Genomic DNA, 24,957 nt, shown 5'->3' with positions numbered 1-24,957 from the left:
ACAGAATCCGTCCTTCAGTGTTTGCATCATACATTCATGGATTTCCTTTAGAGAGTTTTCTTCTTTAGGAATAGGAACTTCATGACAACTCAAAATTGCACCCTTGAAAATTCCACTTTTCGTTGACACGGTTCAATCAAAGATCTGAAAAAGTCAAAATATAGCACTACGATTCTGCAAACTGGCACTTTGCGAAATAAAATAACGCTTTTCAGCGACCGTTGCAAAATAACGTTCAGAACATAGGAAGCTGGTCGGGCTGAGAACTTTTCAGCACCCCCATGTACTGCTGAGATTTACATGTGCAGCTAGTGATATTTCAGGGCCCTTTTCCTAAAAATGCTTTTTTATAAATAAAAACAGTGCCCTGCTGTGTATGCATTATAAACAAGATTGTGAGCATCTGACTTTTCAAATTTAGGTTTTTGAGAAGCTGCCATCAGACATTACCTAGTCATGCCAAACAGATAGCTGGATTGCAGAACCTAAAAAAAAAGTAGACATACAAAATTACATTTCAAGAAAAGGAGATTGTTCCTTGGGAGATTATTTAGAGGCTTTTTTTTTTTTTTTTTTTTTTTACTAAAAAAGTATGCTAAGCCACTAGCATGTGCTATTCCATACTGCATAGCTATAGTCTTCTTTTACTTTGATTTAATTCAATGGCACATTAATTCTCAGCAACTGCAAAGCTTATTATGAGGCAGGGAATGGGTGTGGATTGCACACTACGGTTCACATATGAGACCAGATTTAGTGAAGAGTGCTTAAAAAAAATCAGCACTGGGAAAAAAAAATAAAATAAATCAATACTCAGTGCTCCTGGCTGAGCAATTAATGGCCGTTTGGTGGAGGATGGGCAGGGGAGGGCTTCAATGGCTGGGAGGGTGTAGATGGGCTGGAGTAAGTCTTAACAGAGATTTCGGCAGTTGGAACCCAAGCACAGTACCGGGTAAAGCTTTGGATTCTTGCCCAGAAATAGCTAAGAAGAAAAAAATTTAAATTGGATCAGGTTGGGCAGACTGGATGGACCATTCGGGTCTTTATCTGCCGTCATCTACTATGTTACTATGTTACTATGAAAGCAAGAATTGCCAATTTCTGTGCAAGGACTGAGGCTGTAGCTCTAACCACTGTGCCACTCGGATGGTTTTTTCCAAAAAGGATTCTCAGTGTGGTCATCCTATCCCAAATAAACACTTAAAAAAATATAAGCCCCCACCTCCTTCCTGGTATCCAATCATCTGTGCTATTATCCATGAACAGATGTTTTAACCCTATACAGCTAAACTGTTTGCCCTTATGTCTTTATAGCTGCAAACGGTACATGGGCTCATTCCGTCTCTGGAAATGCAGACATTCTGCTTCAAATGGAGTTGAAATTTGCCTTCCATCCTTGCAGAGTCAAGGGAAACATTAATGTCTCTGAACATGGGTTTGAAATAGGGGAAGAGATGTCTAGGATTTGTTACATTTATACAAGCATTCCATCCTTTTGCCTACTGGAAGCTGTTATGTAATAAGCAATAAGTTACCTTATTCTCAGGGATGCCAGATTCAGAAGTAGCTAGACAAAGAAAAATATATTACAGTTCTTACTACATTTAAAGAACTAGCTAGATTCATTAAAAACAAATAAAATAAAGTCAACATAAATTTCAATCTCTCTTATGTAGACTAGGAAGAGTTTGCATAGCACAATTTTGACAACTATTCAGAAGCCATACAAACCATATGAAACTCGCTCTCAGATTTCACTCTGTTTTATAATCATATATAATAAAAACATTAGAAACCAATTGTCAAAATTTCCATTAGTAACAAGTGCTTTAACTATGTAAACTACCGCAAATACTCGAATATAAGTTGATCCGAATATGTCAAGAGCCCCATCCCCCCCCAAAGGAGGAAAAATGGTTGACTCGAATATAAGTCGGGCGGCTTAATATTCAAGTACCCTGCCCTGCCAGGATCTGCACCCAGTGCTCCCTCCCTACCCTATCAGGCTATCCAGCCCCCTTCCCTCCATCCAGAGGTGTAGAAGGCAGGAGCGAGCTTTCTGCGCTCCTGCCCCGCTGCTAACCCGGTCGGTCGCTGCCACAAGTTACGGCTTCAGCCGCTGAGCGAGAATTCACGGGAGCCATTCAGGAAGTCGCTTAGCCGCCAAGCAGCAGCGCCAAAGCGCTGAAGCTGAAATTCGTAGCAGCAACTGACAGGGTTAGCAACGGGGCAGGGGCATGGAAAGCTCGCTCCTACCCTCTACACCTCTGGACCACCAGGGATTCCAGTGGCAGAGGAGGTACGATGGACAGGGCAGAGAGGGGGGGACAACGACAGGATGCAGAGCCTGGCGACCCGACGGAGGCCTGCAATAAGTCTGGAAGGAGGGGAGCAGTGGGCGTTGGCTCGCATATAAAATGAACAGAAATTAGACAAATTAGATTGTAAGCTCTATCGAGCAGGGATTGTCTTACATATTTAATGTTTGCGTTGCGTACGTCTAGCAGCGCAAGAGATATAAGTAGGACATTTCATCTAACTGTTGTATAACATGCAGACCTAATATGTTCACAGTGGAACTTGAGAAATCACATTGGGAGGGTTTTTTAAGTTAGCAATTATTTCACGGCACCGTTCAACATGCCCCAATATTGCAAGAAACAGGGTCACGTTCTTTCTGCTTGAATTCATTTGGATATTTTAGACAGGTACTTATTTTGTACTTGGGGCAATGAAGGGTTAAGTGACTTGCCCAGAGTCACAAGGAGCTGTGGTGGGAATTGAACTCACAGCCTCAGGTGGAGTCATTGGGGTAAACCATCCCAACATTAGCAAAGGAGACTGGAGTAAGAGATGATGTTATCTTTCTCCAACTGGAATTCCTTTTAGTAGGTAGGATTAGCAGGTTAGGGGTATGTTTACTGAAAAGTGTTAGGATTTGGAGGTTCAAATTAACACATTCATCTAATACAGTGGTCTCAAACTCAAATCCTTTGCAGGGCCACATTTTGGATTTGTAGATACTTGGAGGGCCTCAGAAAAACTAGTTATTGTTTTATTAAAGAAATGACAATTTTTTAATGAGGTAAAACTCTTTATAGTTTATAAATCTTTCCTTTTGGCTAAGTCTTAATAATAATATTCTCATTTATAGCTAAAGAGACATATGATCAAGAAACTGTTTTATTTTACTTTTGTGATTATGATAAACATACCGAGGGCCTCAAAATAGGATCTGGAGGGCCGCATGTGGCCCCCAGGCCGCGAGTTTGAGACCACTGATCTAATACTATTATGTTATTGAGGAAAATGTTTTAAGGAGTGCCCCTTACTTGGGCTAGAGGCACCATAACATGGCTGAGCTATGTACCAACAGGGGAGAGAGAAAGATGCCAAATAGAGAATGACACGGGGGAAAATTTTCCCCGTCCCCACGGGAACTCATTTTCCCGTCGAGTTCTTTTCCTGTCCTTGCCCCATTCCTCCAAGCTCGGTTCCACTTTAAAATCATAAGTGTTCGAGGCTTGTGCAGTTAAGGCATATCTTACAGGAATGAGGCAGGGACAGGGACAGCGACAAAATTCACAGGGACAGGTCGGGGACATCGAGTTCTTGCAGTGTCATTCCCTAATGTCAAAGAAGGAATGGGGGAGAGATGGTAGGGAACAGGAAGAATTAATTGGTGTATGAAAATTAATGACAGAAGGGCAGAGGGGTAGCTAAAGCCGCCGTAGAGACCGATGGGGGCTAACTCCAATAAGCAACGAGTGTGAGATGGTATTTCTGGAGGGGGTTTTGGGTGGGGAGGTGAAAGGAGAGTAATCACCTGCCTGAGTGTGGGTCGACAGAGTTCAGTTGATTGTGGGGTGGGTTGTGGCGATTGGCAGGGTTGGTGGGGAGGTAATTATTGCAGCTTTATGAGGTCAGCAGCCAATAGTAATTGCAGAAGTGAGGGGTAACTGGTGGGGATGGAAAAGGATGGGGGGGGTTAAGGAAATGGGTTGGGGGATGGGACGGGAACACAAGCCAGGTTCTTGTGTCAGCACAGATCCTGACAGCGAGTGCGAATACTATTAATCAAATTTTCATTGTTAAGTGTTTTTTTACCAAGTTTTGAGTTTGAAGAGTTGATACCTTTTTGCTTTTGATGAATAAATTGAAATTGTAATAGTCTGATGTAATTAATAAATAAAGCTGTGACTGGTCGTTTTAGCTGGTCTATTGGCAATGTACGAGATTGGAATGTGCATGGGCCCACATTATGCAGATCATGGACCGATATAGTCATTAGCACATGTTAACTGAAAGGCTTTAATTTAATTTAATTTTTAATTTAATTGTTATATACCGCTAATAACCGTGAGGTTTCTAAGCGGTTTACAAAAATGATGCATTAAAAAGATACAATAGATAAAAATAAATAAGACAGGTACTTAAATAAGATTGATACTTAACAAAAGGAACACTAAATCATCTGGCATTAACTCAAGCTGTTATCCCATCTACTATTAGAAATTGTTTCCCGTCAGACTTTTCGTAAATCTATGAAAACATTATTATTCCAACAGTATTTAGACAACTGGTCTCGGGGGAAAACAAATCATTTTGTTCATCATTCATTAGGGAATCTTATTTAACAGATAACAGGAAATCTTTGACTAATAATTTTAGTTTATTCAAATCAAAAACATCTGTCTTCTCCAATGCTTATTTTGTTAACCGAATCGAGCTCCTTTCTAGGAGATGATGCAGTATATAAATCTAAGTCTTAGATTAGATTAGCAGGCATTTCCTAGAACACACTAACAGGGTAATGTTTCCATCCCCTGCCATGTCTTTTCCCAGAAGAGTTCCCCAACAAGCCTGCTAATGGGTATATTACTGCAGATACCTTGACGTGGTCATGTGGTGACCCTATTAGCATGTTGGATGGGTAGGGGAATTGACTCAAGAGCCCATCATGATGAGTTCTCTCAATTTTTACCGCATGGACAGTCCATCAGGGTTACCCCCTTTGAACTTAGAGTGATAATGAGATCTATTTATAAAAGAGTGCACTAGAATTGCAATTTCTATTATGATATTGTATTAGAACCCCAAATCTTGAATGTAAAACTAATTCTCCATGAACAAAGGATATAAAACCATAAAAATGTGGTCCCGCTTGGATAGTATTTCTTCTATCTATTAAAATTATATAGTTCAATTATTTCTGTAATACCTTTACTTTCTCAACATCTCGTGCTGATCACATTGAATTTAATTTTCATGGGTCTCCTATCGAACGCCTTGCTTTCTTCTTATGGATTCATATAGTTGAGTCTTGTTTACTCAAGTACATGGGAGCTTGTTGCTTCCTACTTGCATCATTGTTAATGGTTGCATCATATTTACTGTATAATATGCTTATCTTTGTTCTTATTTCAATCTCAATAACAAGATTTTGAAAATTGAACCCCAAACCCCCTGCAGGTCTATGCTAAATAGCCATTGATGAAGCTCAATTTCAAGCACAAATCTTGTCACATTCTTTCTACCTCCGCTGGTGGCGTAGTGAGGGAGGTTGACGCCCGGGGCGGTGGCGTGTACCCTCCCGCTCAAGCGCCACCCTACCCCCCCCACGTACTTCTTGATATGTTCACCAGCATGAGCACATTCCACCTGCTTCTCGAGCCGGCCTTGGCACCCTTCTGACGTCACGTTCTGGTTCCACGACCAAGAAGTGATGTCAGCAATGAGCCGAGGCTGGTGCGAAGAGCAAGTGGAAGATGATGCTCGCACCCGCAAACTTTTATAGAAATAAGCGAAGCGTGGAACGAAAGAGAGGCACCAAAGAGTCTCAAAGTCAGACCAATAGAACAATAGGTTTAATGGACTCACAAGTCTTGACTTTTGGGTTGGGACACAAGTCAATGGAGGTTAAGGATTTTTGGAATTCTAGTTCATCTTCGTAAATTTCAGGCTCATCACTGGAAGAAAGAGGAGAGCATTAGGATATTACTTTTGTGCCTTACTTCTTTCCAAAAGCAGATTAAAAGCCTAAATAGCCTTCATACAATAAGAACATGATTTTTTTTTATTTTTTTTTTTGCCACAAAGAGTTACTATGGGGCCAAACCAATTCTGTCACTCTCTCTCTGTTTTGAAGCAATGGACTCTGTTGCAGCCAATAACCCTTTTTACTGGGGTTTCTAGTATTATAAATCAAGATTATTCATGACCAGAGCATAATCCATGAGTGAATTACCATAGAATCAGAGGCATAGCAAGGTGGGGATGTAAGAAGAGTGGGCCGCTCCCCAAAATGGATTTTGAATAAAATGGCAGCTATATGGATCAGCCTTTCAGCTTCACACTGATGCCTATTTTACAAAAGGTCTGCTCACCCTAACATCAATAACACTGCAATACCCCTACTGCAAAAAAAATTTTCAAGCACACCTTGTGAACTCCAGAAAAAAGCTCTAATTTGGCATGATACAAGTACTACAGGGAGTGACTTAGGGCTAGATTCAACAAGCAAACCGATTGCGATCCGATTTCCCTCTGACCCAATTCACTAACCTCTCTCCTGATTATCTTCCGATCCGTGCATGCAAATCTAATCTAATCTAATGCTTGGCTTTATATACCGAGACATCAGTCCAAGAAAGCTCGACTCGGTTTACAATAATTAACTTAACAAATAAAACCCATACAGAATAAGACTAAGTTTCGGAAGATTCGTTTTCAAAGTGTTTAGCAAATAAAATGTTTTTTTAAAGATTTACGAGAAAGTTGAAGTGAACCGGAACTCCTTAAAAGGAGCGGAAGATCATTCCACAGTTGAGAGAGCTTTCCCCCGCAGTGCGAGCCCAAGTTTCCAAGTTCATTATGTATTTGATTAATCGCTTATATCGACTTCTAAGCAATGAACAAAAGATAAAAATATTGGGTTACAATAATCAAAGGGAAAGAAATTATATAAATATGACTGACAAGACAAAATTAATTGATACAAAAGGAAGGGATAGGTGCAGAAATACAATTTAAAAAATAGGAAAGAAGACATATAAGGGAAAAAACGTTAGGGAAGGGAAGAGCAATAAGCATCAGAGAATTTAGAAACCAGGGTGCAATCAAAGCACCTGATATAAACCTAATGTCTGGTTAGTGGACCAAATATAGTTTTATTCGTTGTCAAATGCATCTTTAAAAAGAAAGCATTTTAGATTGCTCTTAAATCTATCCAAATTCAGTTCTTCTCGTAAGTGAATTGGGAGTAGGTTCCGTATTTGGGGGGCAGTAACGGAAAAAATAGTTTGTCGCCGTGGTTTAAAGCGGGTTAAAACAACAGGCTCGATGTGCTCACTAAAAAGGTAATAAATAAATAAATAAATAGAAAGGTTGCTGCTCTATGACGCGTGCGCAGACCAACTACAGATTCAGGCCTATTCTCCGCCCATAACCATGCCTACTCGTTAGGCATCGTGAGGCAGGGGAGGGCACCTCCAATTAGGCATCGCTAGGCATCCTAAGAGTTTGTCGCCAACCTCAAACTGCTTAATTTTTTTGATTGGTTGAAAAACACGGTCAATGAAAATTTAGGTGCAAATCCTGAAATAGGTGACTGCAATTACGACGCCTAGCGGCACCTAATGTAGGTGCCATTTATAGAATTTGGGGGTAAGGGCTCATAGTAACATAGTAGAGGACGGCAGATAAAGACCCGAATGGTCCATCTAGTCTGCCCAAACTGATTCAATCTAAAAATTTGTTGGGTTTGTTTTTGGGGGTTTTATTTTCCTTCTTCTTCTTAGCTATTTCTGGGCAAGAATCCAGAGCTCTGCCCGGTACTGTTCTTAGGTTCCAACTACTGAAGTCTCCGTCAAAGCTCACTCCAGTCCATCTATACTCTCCCAGCCATTGAAGCCCTCCCCAGCCCATCTTCCACTAAGCGGCCATATACAGACACAGATTGTGCAAGTCTGCCCAGTACTGGCCTTAGTTCTTCAATATTTACTATTATTGTCCGATTCTAGATCCTCTGTGTTCATCCCATGCTTTTTTTTTAACTCCGTCACCGTTTTCATCTCCACCACCTCTCTCAGGAGCGCATTCCAGGCATCTACCACCCTCTCCGTAAAGAAGAATTTCTTTACATTGCTCTTGAGTCTACCACCCCATAACCTCAAATTATGTCCTCTTTTTTACCATTTTCCTTTCTCTGGAAAAGATTTTGTTCTACGTTAATACCTTTCAAGCATTTGAACGTCTGAATCATATCTCCCCTGTCCCTCCTTTCCTCTAAGGTATACATATTCAGGGCTTCCAGTCTCTCCTCATATGTCTTTTGGCGCAAACCTCCTATCATTTTTGTCACCCTCCTCTGGACCGCTTCAAGCCTTTTTGTGTCCTTTGCCAGATACGGTCTCCAAAACTGAACACAATACTCCAAGTGGGGCCTCACCAACAACCTGTACAGGAGCATCAACACCTTCGTTCTTCTATACAGCCCAGCATCCTTCTGACTCCTGCATTAACCCTTCACTAATCAATTAGTGTGCAGCAATGCCTTACATGCTGATTGCAGATGGAGAGTAGGCGTGATAGCTCTAAACACGCCCCCTTCGCAGAAAATAAAATATGTTTATTTTTAGCATGCAGGATGCAAATTAGTACATTTACCACAGGACACCAGCGCATGTCTCACGGTAAACCTTTTTAATGCGCAGTAAGCATGTTTTAGCGCTAACTATGGTTTAATAAAAGGACGGTACTCAGACTCAGGTTGAAATCTGATAACCCCCCTTTGGAGGAAGGAGATAGGACCTAGAAATTGAGTATGAAGGCTCTTCTGCCTTTTGGCTGTGTGAAGCAACTGAGTCCCTCTAAAAGAGATTGGTTCTACTCTGTCCAAAGAGTTTTTACTTACCTTTCAGGAGCCATGTAATCACTTTCCAGAGCACCTACGTCCTCTATAAAATGATAAAAAGTAATTTTAGTGTCAGAGTTTAAGGCTCTTTAAAGCAGTGTTCTTCAACCACCGGTCCATGGACCAGTGACGGTCCACAGAAATTTCCTGCCGGTCCACAGGGCCAGCACATGCATCAGGCCCATAACAGTGCGATCGATGCGGCGTTACCTTTGAGCCAGCTCCCTCTTCCTAGCTGATTCAGTGCACAAAGCCACGGGCAGTGGCTCCTACGGGCATCCTGCACCTGAACCGGAAGCCTTCTCTCTGATGTTGCAACGTCAGAGGGAAGGCATCCAGATGAGGCACTGGCTGGGCAAGGTGCAATTAGTAGTATTATGGGGTTGGGGTCTGGGGTGGAGATTGGGTAGAGATGGGTGGGGTCTGGCCCACGACTTAGCCCAGTGTTCTTCAACCGCCGGTCCACGGATTGATGCCGGTCCACGGACCGTTGCTGGTCCACAGAATAATTCTTTTATTTCTGCTGGTCCATAGGTGTAAAAAGGTTGAAAAATACTGCTCTAGAGGACAAATTTATCCACAATTTGTATTCTGTGGCAGTCTGCTCTGCCACAAAAAGTTCCTTTTTTGGAAGCTTCTTTTAAGAACCCACCCACTAAGGCCCTCTTTTACAAAGGCACGCTAAGAGGGTAATAATAAAAAAAAAAAAAAAAGTCTAAAAAGTGTCCTAAATGGCTACTTGGCGATCAAAAAGCCTGATCATCCAAGTACCCATAACCAAAGCTGGTTTTTAGACATTATCTAAAAACAGCTTAGGCCTTTCCCTTGACTCTAGACGCACAGAGAGAAAAGAGGTGTGTTTAGAGGAGGGGAAAGGGCGGGAAGTGGGCTGACCTACACCTAGGCGTACAACAGGTACCTAGTCGGCATTTAGACCTTTTTTGACTTAGACGTAGTCAAACCAGGTCTAAGTGCCGAAAAGAGGGCCGTTGAGCTGATGGCCGCTGGCGCCATCAGTTCAGCGGCCTGGCAACCTACCCACCGCAAGCATCGTGGCAGAAGAGATGCCTCATCTCCCCTACTGCGATGCCATCACTCCTCTACCCGAACTGCCGCGACCCGCGGATACCCTATCTCTCTTGCCGCGGGTCGCAGCAGTTCTGGTAGAGGAGTGATGGCATTGCGGTAGGGGAGATGAGACATCTTTCCTGACGCGATCCATCACCCCAACCCGCGACCCCCCAGCCGAACCCGTCCGTCCGGCAGGCAGCCAACAGCAGAATGGGGTCGGATTGGCCCAGCCGTCCCAAAGCCCTGACCACAGGTGGGGCCTAAGGCGCCCGGGCCAATCAGAATGTGTTAATTTTTTGGACCACCCTAATATAGGTGCCTACTTTCCTGTATAGAGAACTAGCACAACTGGCTATATATTCATGCATATGCAGTTAGGCCAGCCAGAGAGCTGGTTGAAGTGCCCATGACTAAGGCCCCCTTTTACAAACCACGAATGCCACACGTCAAATGCTCCAATGTCCGTTCAATTCCTCTGGGCGTTAGAGCATTTACCGTGCCGGCCCACGCTGCCAGCTGTCGTAAAAGAGGGGGCAAATGCTGGAAATACCCATTTATATTCTTGTGTGCCCAGACTCTGCCTACCTGCACTAAAGTATATGAATATTTACTAAATAGCAAATAGTGATTTGGGGGGGGGCATTTACATGCAGATGTCCAAACATGTTTATACGCTAGCATTCTAAACACTTTATGTGCACAAATGGCATATATAGGCTACTGCCTAGTATACAAAATTACTTCCAATATGGAGCAAATACAAACTACTGAAAAAATTCACTTTTTACAATTTTTCTGAGCAAAAAAAATAAAAAATAAAAAAAATTTCCCCTGCAGTTTTTTCTGCATTCTATTTGTTTCAGCAGTCTCTGCTTCTCCTACATCAGAGGGTACTAAAAGGGATCCACAGGCAAGTCGGGTATCCTTAATGAATATGCATAAGAAAGATTTGCATGCCCCTTTACCTCCATTATATGCAAAACTCTCTCATGCATATTCATTAAAGATACCCAGAAAACCCTACTGGCTTGTGGACCCCTAGGATGGGCTCGAGTACTCCTGCCCTAAGATATACACACATAAATTAACAAAGCTGCTGTCCTCATTATACATTACCTGGTATCTGCTTGCTGCTGTGGAGAAAGGGGCCGAGATCCACCTGGGGTGGCCTTTCAGGTTTCTTTGGAGCGGGGCCAAGTACTTCAATGGATGGAAGAGATCGAAGCCGAGGATGCTGGCCTTTCCCAATATCAGATTTTCTTTCATTCTTGGGCACTAAAAGGTAAGATGGGCATGGATTTACCCATTAGGTGAAAAGAAAATCCCAGAGCTATTGGTCCTGGGAGCATCCTTTTTTCTTTATCTTTCATGTTGATGTACGATTACTTATAAATGAGAAAAAGTTTTGATTTCTATGATCCCCCTCAATTAGAAGTTTTTCTGTTAGACAAGGAAAAGAATAAACGTTTCAGGCAGTAATTAGGTCTAGGATTAAGGATCATATGTTGTAGACAGTTAAGCTTTTGTTGAGAAGATGATTTTTTTTCAATAATAATAAAAAATCCCAAAAGCATTTCACATCTTGGCATTAAATACAAATCCCCACAATCACACACTCAAAAAAAAAATAATAATAATAACTTACTCTGATTTTATACTAAGCCGACGTTCATTGGTTGCTTACTGCCATGTAAATGGCCAATTCTTGGGACTAGTTTCTCCCTAGTGGGGGCACATCATAAAGTAGCAATGTTGCCATGCTAAATGCTGGCGATAGGACAATAATATGTAGCATTGCTATGCTGTGCATTCCCCCCCCCCCAATGATCCCCCCTTTCCTGTATCCCCCTTGAACCTTCCCCCGCATATCTTAACCAACCAAGAGCAGCATCCCTTACCTGTTCGCGTTGGCCTCATCCTTCCCTCTGATATCACTTCCTGGTCCCCCAAAATAAGAGGGATGAGGCCAGCGCGGCAGCGAGTAAGATGCTACTTGTGGCCAGCTGCTGTTTGTTTTTTGTACTTTTTAAAAAATATATGTGTCTTAATGATCTGTTTTTAATGATTTTGTATACATTATTGCTCACTGCCTGGAATGATAGATTTCAAAAATTTCCATACCACACAAACTGCAGGTACCTAAGGGGGGAATTCATCAAAGGTGCGTTAAGTCCTAATGCTGCTTAACAAGGGAATTAGCACGTGCTAAAATTCTAAAACCCAGTTTATACCCAAGGGCTTTTAGGGCCTGATTCTGGAAACGGTGTCCTGATTGTAGGTGCTGGTAGGCATCTATCGCCATCTAACGGACCATTCAAGATACGGCTAAGAACGCCTACAAAGTAGGCGCCTGACTCATGCCTATGTTGGCATCTAGAATATCTACGGATGCCTAAGACTGGTTTAGGTGTGGCAGAATTTAGTGCTGGCTGCTTTTAACAGATATGAGGGGCAGTGGTTGAGGTCATAGGCTGCATGATTGTATCTGTTGTAGAGTCTTTCTAGGTCAGGCCATTGTAAGTTTAGGAAGTCTGACCAGTATCTGTCTGCTGCGTAGGCCTCTTTTTCTATAGGTGGTAGTGAGATTTCATCGAGATGGCTTGGGGTCCCGATGGAAATGTTTCTGGCTGTTGAGATTTTGTTTCTGAAGAATTCGGCCAGTTGGTTTGCTGTGGGGGGAGGGGCGGTTTTGGTGGCTAGGTAGGGTTTGGTGTCTGCGAGTTCCTTTAGTAGTTTGAAAAGTTTTTTGGTCTCTTGGATTTCTGTGCCTATTTGACTGGTGTAGTATGATTTTCTTTTTTCTTTTAGTGTTTGTATTGTTTGATCAGTATTCTCCAGGTTGTTTTTGTGTGTTCTTGGTTGTCTTTTCTCCATTCTCTTTCAAGGACTTCTGCATTGTCATTCGAGTTGTAGTAGTTTGTTGTCAAACCATTTGTCTGAGCATCTGCAGATTCTGGGTTTTATTTGCAGTTGTGTCATGTCTTCAAGGATGGCTGTGCTTAAGAGTGCACCAGTGGTTTAGGAAATCCTTGGGGTTGCCATCTTCAAGTTTCAAGTTTATTTATTCATTTGATGAATCGCCTATTAAAATTGCTAGGCGATGTACAAAATCCATATAGAAAATAATAGAGAAACTATCAATTAACAATATAATTACATAAAATACAAACAGGAAGGGGTAGGGAAGGATTAAAGTTTACAATCTTAGTTTTGGTAGAAAGAAGGTAGAGAACAAAAGGTAAGGGGCTAAAATCCAAAGCACTGTTCTGTGAAAGTTTTAGTGATTAAAAGCATCTATAAATAGGTAAGATTTTAAAAGTTTTTTAAAAGATATGATGTTGTTTTCAGATCGAATGTATTGAGGGAGGGCGTTCCACCACTGTGGTCCCATGACTGTGAACATGTCAGATCTACGTGTACCAATAATTTTCAAAGAGGGTACTGACAGCATGTTTTGGCCTGATGATCGAAGAGAACGTTGAGAATTGTAAGGAATTAGAAATCGAGAGATAAAGAGTGGTTTGTTAGATGCTAGTGTTTTAAAAATAAGTAGTAGAATTTTAAAGGTAATCCTATGGCTAACTGGTAGCCAATGTGCATCTTTTAAAAAAGGAGTAACGTGGTCGAACTTTTTAGCGTTGTATATGAGTTTGATGGCCGTGTTTTGTATTACCTGCAGTCTCCTTTTTTCTTTCTGGGTGATGTTGAGTAAAAGAGCGTTACAGTAGTCAATTTTTGAAATTACTAGGGAGTATTTTTATCGATGTTGAACTGAGAAATTTGGCGATTGAGCGTATCTGTCGTAGTTTAAAGAAACAGCTTTTAACAGTAAGAGAGATGTGTTCATGGTAAGTTAATTTATCATCTATAGTTACACCTAGTATTTTAACGGAAGAAACCAAGTTGAGCGAAATATTATTAAGGATAAAAGGTTTTGACAAGGTTATATCTTTTTTCCAAGTGAATAATATTGTTTTTGTTTTATTGATGTTTAATGCTAGTTTATTTGTGTTAAGCCAGTTTTGGATTTTTTCCAATTTGTGGTTAATAGATGTGATATCGGTAATATAGTTTCAGCTGCCTATAAACGTGCCTACTATAATCATAGGGAGAATCTTTTGACCCCTAATGATGATAAAACATATACAATGGAGGAACAAGTTATGACCTGTGTCCTTACCTACTCAGGGAACTGTCATAAAACCGTCCGATCTCTTAGGAAACATTGGGAAATTCTAAAGATTGCTGGAGTGTTTCAGGATTTCCATTTACGGATAGCATACAGGAGAAACCGTAACCTGAGAGAAATTTTATGCCCTGCCACCTTCCCCGATACTGATAAGGAGGCTATTATGACCCATTTGGGTCACTCAAGTTGTGGATCATGTCAAATGTGCAAAATTATGATCACGTCTGATTCTTTCTGTAATCCTAAAGACAATAAAATATATTTTTTAAAAAACATTCCTCTAATTGCAAATCTCAAGGGGTAGTGTACGTTTTGCAATGCCCATGCGGGTTACTATACGTAGGACAAACCTCGAGAAAATTGACCACCAGATTGACAGAGCATAAAAGCAATATCAAAAATTAAGTGATAGGAGCTCCTCTGGCTAAGCATTGTTTAGATAAACATCATGAATTTTTCTCCCTGAAAGCCATTGTTATTGAAGTTGTACACCAGAATAACAGAGGAGGAGACTTTAAAAGGTACCTAGCCCAGCATGAACAACGTTGGATTGACCGTCTAGGTTCCCTTGCCCCGGGCGGTTTAAATAAAAGCTTTGAATGGCAACATTTTTATTAGTTTATGTGGAGTGACGTCAGTTTGTCCAGTTATGCAGTTTAAAACGCAGGTAACTTTATCCTCCCCGTTAAGGGTTAATGTCGGGGAGGATGACGTCAGTTTGTTCGGGACGTTGCCTAGTCAGCACGCTGAGGCTTCAGTATTAATAGCACTGCCGGTGCCATATTTCCTCTGTTTGTAAGCAGCTTCCAAAGGAACTGTAAGTCAGCTATATAGCTTATGATAGAAATATCTCTACTGACATGATTTTTAAATGATTATTGGCAATTTTTGGCAACCTACAGGCAATCTCTAAAAATGACAACGTTCGAGATAAGTACAAAGTTGTCAAACTCTCTTGCAAACTAATAGAGAGATGTATACTTAGTTCGTTAAAAAGTTACAGTACACATTAAGGTTCTATAAAAGTTTAGAAAAAGTTAAAAAAAAAGTTAAAAATTATATTTATTGAAACCTAAGTAGACTGTGCTGGATATATTCTCAGGTGTTTTCAAGCCAATGATTGGAGCAAGGAGTAGTTACGCTGAAGTTTTAGTCCATGATAGGACTTTGCGTAAGCTCCTATTCTGAGGCCTTTCCCTGAGTAGATATAATCCTTGTAGAACTAATTCTGAATACATACTCTCTGGAAGTGGTATTTTGTATCATTTTTGAACCTTATATGACTGCCAGGAAAGGAGAGTGTACAGGTTTTGTCAAACATGGCCACAAAACTGGCTTTCAAAATTCCACCCAGAGTGAACACAAAACCTCTCCCCACACCCTCCTAGCTTTCCCAAAAACCAACATCAAAAAAACCACACAGCCAACAAACAGTTCCCAAAAATTCAAACTCACTGTTTGTAGCTTGAGGCCAAGTCCACCTGCATAGGCTCAGGGTAATTAGCTTCACAACCTGCACCGGCTTCATGACAGTCCATAGGCTCTCCATTCAAAAGTGGCAAGTCCTCATCTTGCCCAGCCTCTGTCAGCTCCATTGGCATAGGGTTGTTGCTCCTGTTTGGCCCAGGTGGATCTTTAGGGAGGCAAGGCCTGAACTTCCTCCCTAACCGGCCTGCTGGTTTGAATGCCACTGCTGGCTTACATACCCTAGGGGTGTGGCCTGATCTGAGTGAGTCAGCAGAAGTCCAGGGGCCTCTTGAACTCCCCCGGTGGTGACTCGAATAAAGCTCACCTACTTCCTCCTCAGATGAATCCAGCTCCCTCTGGTGGTCAATGGCATTATCTCCCGAAACATAACCCTGGGAGATCTGGGAATTTCCCTTCCGTATTTTTATTCTTACTTTTTTCCCTGGCTTAACTGGGACCTTGGCAGAGCCCGGGTCTGACTGGTCACAATATGCAGTGCAATATACCTGTAGTCAGTGGCGCAGTAAGCGGAGTACCGGGGGGGAGGGGGGGTCTGCCCCAGGCACGGTCTTTCTAAGAGTGTAGCACCCCTCGTTCTCTCCTTGCCTTCCCTGTACCATTTTTACTTCCCTGGTGCAAGGTTGCTGCCTGTGTCGGCATTGGTGCTCTGTCGTCACTTCTGGGACCCCCGCGCCTAGAAAGGGACATAAAAGGGTATGCTGACACCGACATGGGTATACTGGGGAAGGGGCACCATTGTCCCAGGCGCTGCTCACCCTTACTATGCCACTGCCTTGTAGTTACTGTATCTGAGGTTCGACAGTCCAACACCAAGTCCCTAAGTCACAATCCGGCATGGTGGCATCCTCCTTTCAGCTTGGCTGGCTGACAGCTTTTGAGAGATCATCCCCCCCCTTTCCTCTCTTCCCCTCAGCTGAAGGAAGGCAGCTAGCTATCCCAACGCCTAGCAGTTGCAAGACACTTCAATCCACACAGACATGTATGAAGACAAAGCTTTATCCACATAGCACAACAAGTCCAAGTGTTACTTTTAAGGGAGAAAAGAACTCAGTGTCTAATAGGGAAAATCAAAGCAACCCATATAGACAGGCTAGTTGCAAATATCACTTACAGCCAGCAGGCACATCCTCGGTCAAAAACTCCCAAAAAGTTGAGGACACAATTTCACAGTGAATTTCAACAGTCTTAATTCTAAGTCTCAAAAAGTTTTCAAAAAAACACTTATCTGAAAATTGACAGAAATTGAAGCGGGTGAATCGATGCTCAAATCCCTGAAGAAGCGCACCAGCGAAACAGGGAACCCTGTTGGATTATGCTAGTGGTGATATTTAGTAGCTGCTATGCTCTGAGTTTGTCTCCTATGGAGTGATTTTCTCCTGCTTCCAAGCTCCAGGATCACGTTCTTGTGTTTGCAATTTGATTGAGAAGACAACAATTTTCAGATAAGTGTTTTTTTGAAAACTTTTTGAGACTTAGAATTAAGACTGTTGAAATTCACTGTGAAATTGTGTCCTCAACTTTTTGGGAGTTTTTGACCGAGGATGTGCCTGCTGGCTGTAAGTGATATTTGCAACTAGCCTGTCTATATGGGTTGCTTTGATTTTCCCTATTAGACACTGAGGTCTTTTCTCCCTTAAGAGTAACACTTGGACTTGTTATCCTATACTCTTGAGGTTGTGCTATGTGGATATAGATTTATTTAACAGCCTCCCTTGGTTCTATTTATTTTTTGTGAAGACAAAGCTTACCATTGAAACATTCAGATGGCCCCATTTGCTTCTGCAGAACATTTGTGGAAATTTCGGTCTTGGAACAGTTCCCACCTTTTGAAGGTGAATAGTTAGAACCTGGCTGTTCTTTGGGTGGAACTGCCTTTGAGCTGGACAGTTCCTTAGCTATTATTCTCCCATTTCTCGAGACAGAGGTCGTTATCTGGCTGCTTTCAGCTGGGATGGAAACATCTCTAGGGCCCGAGAGGGGCTCACTTCTGGTGTGCCTTGGTGGCTGCCGAGACTGGTGTTTATCATCGTGAGATGATGCCAATTCCCAGATCTTTAGCGTTTGCTTGAAGGTGTCATGCAATACTGTATCTGCTATAGTTTTCTGCTTCTGCACATTGGATGTTTCTCGTTGTGTGCGGAAGCCAACCTTAGAAAGAAAGTTTCCAGCAGGGGAGGCCTCTAAGGTGTTTCCCTGTGGGGCTGCTTTCTTTTGTTTCAGATCCGGAGTGCTGCGTGCGACTTGTGGTTTCGGATCCCCAGGATAAAGAGGACGCACGTTGCTCTCTGCAGACACAGACACGCACCCTTTCTTGGAGATGTTGGTATTCGTTTCTGCACGCCCGAAAGTGATGTGCTCTTGTAAAGTGTTCCATTGGAGACTATCGGTTGGTTTCATTGAAGCATCTGAAGTATGACATGCATTTTGAAACCTGGCCCGAAGGGTTTTGAAGTCTGTGAGTATTTCCTCCTATGACACAACAGGACAAAAAAGTGTTTTAGACTTCTATGAAAAGTGAAAATAGAACAATTGGGTGGGCACACAGAAGGCCAAAGTAGTCCATCTATGCTAGAAAGTACAGGGCAGCTGTGATAAATCGATTTTGCCCCTCCCCCTCAGATTTGTTGACAATTTTGGGACATTTTTAAGAGCAAGTTTGTTTGTTTTTTAAGATAACCTACCATTTAACAAACATGGCCAACTAAATTAAACTTTTGGAGTTTAAGGAAAGACAGAGAGAAAGATAGAGAGAGAGAGTGAAAGAGACAGAGACAGAGAGAAAGATAGAGAGAGAGAGAGTGAAAGAGACAGAGAGAAAGATAGAGAGAGAGAGTGAAAGAGACAGAGACAGAGAGAAAGATAGAGAGAGAGAGTGAAAGAGACAGAGACAGAGAGAAAGATAGAGAGAGAGAGTGAAAGAGAAAGACAGAGAGAGAGAGAGAGAAAGAAAGAAAGAAAGAAAGACAGAAAGGCAGAAAGAGACAGAGAGAAAGAAAGAAAGAAAGACAGAAAGGCAGAAAGAGAGAGAGAGAGAGACAGAGTGAAAGAGAAAGACAAGAGAGAGAGAGAGACAGAGTGAAAGAGAAAGACAGAGAGAGACAGAGAGAGAGAGAGAAAGAAAGAAAGAAAGAAAGAAAGAAAAAGACAGAAAGACAGAAAGGCAGAAAGAGAGAGAGAGAGAGAGAGACAGAGACAGAGAGAAAGAGTGAAAGAGAAAGACAGAGAGAGAGAGAGAGAGAAAGAAAGAGAGAAAGACAGTGAGAAACAGAGACAGATCTCCAGGGTAAGGTATATAAATAACCCCCTACAGTTTTTTTTTTTTTGCAGTTCTCTCAGCAACTGCAATTTCAACAACAACAAAATTACATAGTTAGGCTCTCTTATACTAAGCCACAATAGAAGTTTCTAGCGTGGCCCGGAGCGCTAAATGCTCCAGTGCTCATAGAATTCCTACAAAATAGTAAGGTAAAAGGAGGAAGAGGAATGGAATAAAAGGAGCCCAAACATCCCAGAAAGAGGTAAGGAATCCTAAAAGAGGAGGAGAAGGGCACAAAGAAAGAAATAGCCAGTGGCAGTTTTGCATTTAGTCTTCTTCTGAAGGATGCTCAAAAATGAGCTGCTTTGTTAACATTTTCTTGGTTGACCCAGCAGAACATACATCTATTTAGACATAGGGCCTCCTCTTCTTCTTTTTTTTTTTTTATTTTTATAAATCTTTATTGATTTTTAAACTTTGACAATGCAATACAATGATCTGAACATAAATAGTTCATAAAACGCATTATTAAACATAGGGCCTCTTCTATCAAACTATGCTAGCTGAATGGCCCGCGCTGCTCCCGACGCTCATAGAGTTCCCTATGAGCGTCAGGAGCAGCGCGGGTCATTCAGTGCAGCTCTCTGCGCTAAAAACCACTAGCGTAGTTTGATTGAAGAGGCCCACAGTTTCTGGAGTGGATAGTGAAGTTCTTGATATTGACTGAGAGCCTAGAACAAAAGGGTGGGAAACACTGGCGTGCTGAGTGGATACCCGACAAACTAGAGATTTGAAGAGTGATCTCCCCTGCTCCCACCCAGGCCTTCAAGATCACTGAAAGAAGTAGAGGACTGACCACCAAGGACAAATTGCATGAACTCTCGGAAACATTCTTTAAAAGCTGTACTAGCTAGCAATAAGAACGATCGTCTCATAGTGAAAAGAAACAAACGTACAAAAAAGCAATCGGCCAGTCTATCAAAAAAGTTGAGGACAGTGATATAAACCAAAAAAAAAAGAAAATTGTATTAAAGTTCTCTCTATAAACTATTACCGTTCTTTAAATATTTTCCCCCCAAAATGAATGATGTTTAATTTTAATATATATTTAAATTAAACTGTAAAATTCACCGAAGACCTCTTTTACAAAGCCACGCGGCAACAGCCCCGAAGCCCTTTAAATCTCTATGGGCTTCGGGGGCCTTTAGCGCAGAGCAGCCGCTAGCGTGGCTTTGTAAAAGAGGCTGTGAATCTTGTTAATGGAGTAAGCAACCTGCAGCAATGATACCAGCACTAGAGAATGACACGGGGACTAATTTTTCCCCGTCTCCGCAGAAACTCAATTTTCCCATCCCCGCAAGTTTTGTCGCTGCCCCTGTCCCTGCCCTAACCGCACAAGCCTCGAACACTTATGATTTTAAAGTGTTTGAGGCTTGCGCAGATGAGGACGGAGCTTGCAGGAATGGGAACAGGAAAAGAGGCAGGAAAAGAACTCACTGGGACGGGAAAATTAGTTCCCAAGGGAAGGGGAAACATTTGTCCCCAGGTCATTCTCTAACCAGCACTCAAAAAACTCACAGCAGATTTTAGGGCCCTTTCACTAAGCTGTGTTAAAAAGTGACCTCCGGTATCAGTAGAGAATGACCGCGGGAACTCATTTTCCCGTCCCCTCGAGTTCTTTTCCTGTCCCTGCTCCATTCCTGCAAGCTCCATCCTCATCTGCACAAGCCTCAAACACTTTAAAATCATAAGTAGCACCATTCTAGAGCTCAGATTGTGATGTCATAATGCCATAATGCTAAAACCATTCTAGAGCTCAGATTGTGATGTCATAATGCCTCATTCCACCAATGCCTAAGCTCTGTCCTCACCTGCACAAGCCTCACTTGAAAATCCTAAGTAGCACCATTCTAGAGCTCAGATTGTGATGTCATAATGCCATAATGCTAAAATCATTCTATAGCTCAGATTGTGATGTCATAATGCCTCATTCCACCAATGCCTAAGCTCTGTCCTCACCTGCACAAGCCTCACTTGAAAATCATAAGTAGCACCATTCTAGAGCTCAGATTGTGATGTCATAATGCCTCATTCCACCAATGCCTAAGCTCTGTCCTCACCTGCACAAGCCTCACTTGAAAATCATAAGTAGCACCATTCTAGAGCTCAGATTGTGATGTCATAATGCCTAAGCTCCGTCCTCATCTGCACAAGCCTCAAACGCTTGAAAATCTGTTCGAGGTTTGTGTGGTTAAGGCAGAGCTTACAGGAATGGGGCAAGGACAGGGACAGTGATAAAACTCGCAGGGACGGGACAGGGAAATTGAGTTTCTGCGGAGATGGGGAAAAACTTGTCCCTGTGTCACTCCCTAATCGTAGGGCTTCCCTATGCACTGAGGCCACTTTTAGTGCAGCTGTAAAATGGTTGAAATTTCTCTCCCTCCCTCCAATTAATGGCCATACCCCAATTTAGCACATGGCCATTAATCTGGGAACCCTTATCGACACCTATTTACCAGGCAGTAAGGGCTCCCGCTGTATTCAGTTAGCATGCAGTAACGGAGCTGCAGTAACCAATCATAGCCCTTGCAAGAAACACAAAGCATGCATTAGTGCTTACTGCAGCTTAGTAAAAGGGCCCCTTGATCAGGGGTTCCTAGACAGTAACGCGGAAAACAAAGGCGCGCGCCGAAAACTGAGCGCAAGACGGAGGTGCGCGCCGAAGAAAAAAACTGTTTTTAGGGGCTGCGACGGAGGTTTTGTTGGGGAGCCCCCCCCACTTTACTTAATACATATCGCGGCGGCGTTGTGGGGGGTTTGGGGAGTTGTAACCCCCCACATTTTAGGGAAAAAGTTAAGTTTTCAGTAAAATGTGGGGGGTTACAACCCCCCAAACCCCCCACAACGCAGCGTGATCTGTATTAAGTAAAGTGGGGGGGGGGTTCCCCCCAACCCACCCCCGTCGTAGCCCCTAAAAACAGTCTTTTTCTTCGGCACGCGCCTCCGCGCTGCGCTCAGTTGTCTGCTCGCGCCTTTGTCCCGGCGCGCTTTTGACCTGACACCTGATCAGGAGTAGAGGAAAATTTATTTTTAAAATTTCTATTCGGCTGAAAACCTATTCCAAGTAGTTGCATTCCAGAAAGGAGTTCTGGATTTCTTACAAGCCTGTCTTGATGCATTATGGGAATACCACCACTTTGAGTGGCTCATATGTATCGGGGACTGCACATACCTCTCTGCCAAATCTAGATGGGAATTAACTTCACACAGTTCTGCCAATCAGGCTCAGAATTCAAAATGTGGATTTCTGCTTAGCCCCCCCTGAGCCACCCCAGAATGTAAAAGAGGGGAGTGACTGGAGATTGGTGGTACTTATCATATGCTGAGGTGGTTAATCTGCCCACCGAGCCAGTCGTCTATTAGGGAGGCTCAGAACTACCGTGTTTCCCCAAAAATAAGCCTTAGCATGATTTCAAAGATGCTCCTAATATAAGCCATAACCCCCCCAAAAAGCCCTAGTTAAGATCGACCCCGACACTCCGCAACTCCATCCCTAGTTAAAAAAAAAATCCAGGCTTCCACTATTTCTAGGCTCCCATCCCCCTTTGCAGCAGAACCCCACCGACCCTCCCGTCTTGAGACTGACATACCTCTGAGGCCTCCAAAAATAACGGCGGCGGCAGTGCTCTAAATGGGCTGCTTCACGGCCTTCCCTCTGCCACGTCACTGCTGTTTTTGGAGGCCTCGGAGCAGAGGTATATCGGTCTCACGGTGGGAGGGTCAGCAGGGTTCTGCTGCACAGGGGGATGGGAGGGAGGGATACAAAGATGCTGCACAAGGGGATGGGTGAGAGAGGAGGAAAGATGCTGCACATGGGGGGGGGGGGAGAAGAAAGGAAAAGGGAAGAATTGGGGTTGAGGAGAGGAAGGGAGAGATAAGATGATTGTTGTACATTAAAAAAAATAAAATAAGACATCTCCCGAAAATAAGCCTTAGTGTGTTTTTTGGACCCAAAATTAATATAAGACCTTGTCTTATTGTTGGGGAAACACTGTATTATTCTAATTGTCTAGTCTGACAGGCATTTTCCCAGCTACCCCCTTGATTTTAGGTAGGAAGACTCCCCTGTAATCTCTCAATGAGCTGCATTGTAGAAAGAGAATATATTAAAAGGTAATACACTATGAAGGTCGTACATGTCTGAGATGTCTCCACCTTTAAATGAGAAAGAATTAGTAACGGACACGTTGTTTATGCCTTCATGTGCTAATGCTATTTGCTGCAGAAGCCTTACCGTCCTGTAAATGCTTTTATGGGATTTTGTCTTTCCATCTTGTTGGATGAATTTGAAAAAAGGTTTTAATAATGATACTGTCCAAACACGTTTTAGTATTTGTAATAGGCATGCATGTAATTTTGTAAACTGCATAGCTTTTATGCGGTATATAAAATTTTAAATAAATAGTCTAGTGCAGTGGTTCCCAACCCTGTCCTGGAGGACCACCAGTCAGGTTTTTGGGATAGACAATGAATACGCATGAGAGAGATTTGCACATAATGGAGGAGACAGGCATGCAAATCTGCTCCATGCATATTCATTAGGGCTGTCCTGAAAACCTGACTGGCTGGTGGTCCTCCAGGACAGGGTTGGGAACTACTGGTCTAGTGCAGACATAGCCAATTCTGGTCCTCGAGGGCCAGAATCCTGTCGGGTTTTCAGGATTTCCCCAATGAATATGCATGAGATATTTTTGCATGCACTGCTTTCTATGCATATTTATTGGGGAAATCCTGAAAACCTGATTGGATTCTGGCCCTCGAGGACCGGAGTTGCCCACGTCTGGTCTAGTGCAGTGGTTCCTAATCCTATCCTGGAAGACCACCCAGCCCAATCAGGTTTTCAGGCTAGCCATAATGAATATGCATGAGAGAGATTTGCATATAATGGAAGTGACAGGCATGCAAATCTGCCCCATGCATATTCATTAGGGCTAACTTGAAAACCCGGTTGGCCTGGGGGGGGGGGGTCCTCCAGGACAGGGTTGGGAAACACTGGTCTAGTGCAGGGGTAGGTAATTCCGGTCCTCGAGAGCCGGAGCCAGGTCAGGTTTTCAGGATCTCTGCCATGAATATGTATGAAATGGATCTGCATGCACTGCCTCCTTGAGATGCAAATCTATCTCATGCATATTTATTGTGGCGATCCTGAAAACCTGACCTGGCTCCGGCTCTCGAGGACCGGAATTGCCTACCCCTGGTCTAGTGTGTTCTGATATAACACCAGGTCGAGCTTTACTAGGTTCCCCTTCCCCCATCTTCGCCTTATGAGTAAACAAGGGGTGTTGCTGGCACCAGAGTATCATTTCGTGCTGAACACCGACTGTTCCAGTACCTTTGGAACCAACTACGTGAATGCCAAAGTCGGGCGAACTTGCTTTGCGCCAAGCTTACAAACAGCGCCTTAAATCACAAGGGACAGTCGCTAAGTTTTCGAAATTTCACAGAAGGTTCAGAAAGGGCTCCAGAGCTTCATCGTTTGGAATTTTTAAACAAATCCTACTTTTTCTATTTTAGAAGCAGGCACAGTAACACAATCAGCAACTGGATGAACAAACATAGCGGGTGCATTACATGGGGGGGGGGGGGAGGGAGGAAGAGAACAAACACCCCGGTTGGCTATTCGCGTATAATGTCTAAATATCCGCGCGCGCACAGAACTGCAAGCTGCGCGTTCTTCACTGCGTTGCTGCAAAAAAAAAAAAAAAAAAAAAAAAAAAAAACCCAAACCCAGACTGTCCTGAATAAACTGTGAGCCGAATTATCACCCGACAGAATCAAGTCAGTGGATTTTCACCCGGGAACGAAAAAAAACAGAGAGAGTAGGTTTTCAAAATAAGAATGTTATTACCGCTTCCATAGCTCGCTCTGTCTGCTGCCCCCCAAATGCACTAACAGCAGATCTCCTGTACAGCCGCTCAGTAGTTTAGTTTGGTGGTGGTGGCTTTTTTTTTTTTTTTTGGCTTTACTTCCTCTTAAGCA

General features: G+C 42.8%; 1 protein-coding gene across 1 annotated transcript in view; it reads right to left on the bottom strand.

Moving 5' to 3' along the window:
• Window positions 1-24,957, bottom strand: part of FYB2 (FYN binding protein 2) — an 84,959-nt gene extending 60,002 nt beyond the window's left edge. The window contains exons 1-7 of the mRNA XM_033916789.1: window positions 24,827-24,957; window positions 17,411-18,131; window positions 11,102-11,260; window positions 8,915-8,957; window positions 5,881-5,969; window positions 1,536-1,567; window positions 451-485 (exon numbers count right to left, since the gene is read on the bottom strand). Of these exons, the coding sequence (XP_033772680.1) occupies window positions 451-485; window positions 1,536-1,567; window positions 5,881-5,969; window positions 8,915-8,957; window positions 11,102-11,260; window positions 17,411-18,131; window positions 24,827-24,835 (1,088 nt within the window). The 5' untranslated portion in view covers window positions 24,836-24,957. The remainder of the gene's footprint in view (window positions 1-450; window positions 486-1,535; window positions 1,568-5,880; window positions 5,970-8,914; window positions 8,958-11,101; window positions 11,261-17,410; window positions 18,132-24,826) is intronic.

This window comes from Geotrypetes seraphini, chromosome 12 (genome assembly GCF_902459505.1).
Source record: "Geotrypetes seraphini chromosome 12, aGeoSer1.1, whole genome shotgun sequence".
NCBI lineage: Eukaryota > Metazoa > Chordata > Amphibia > Gymnophiona > Dermophiidae > Geotrypetes > Geotrypetes seraphini.
Note: the sequence above shows the minus strand (reverse complement) of the source record. Positions and strands in the feature narration are given on the sequence as shown.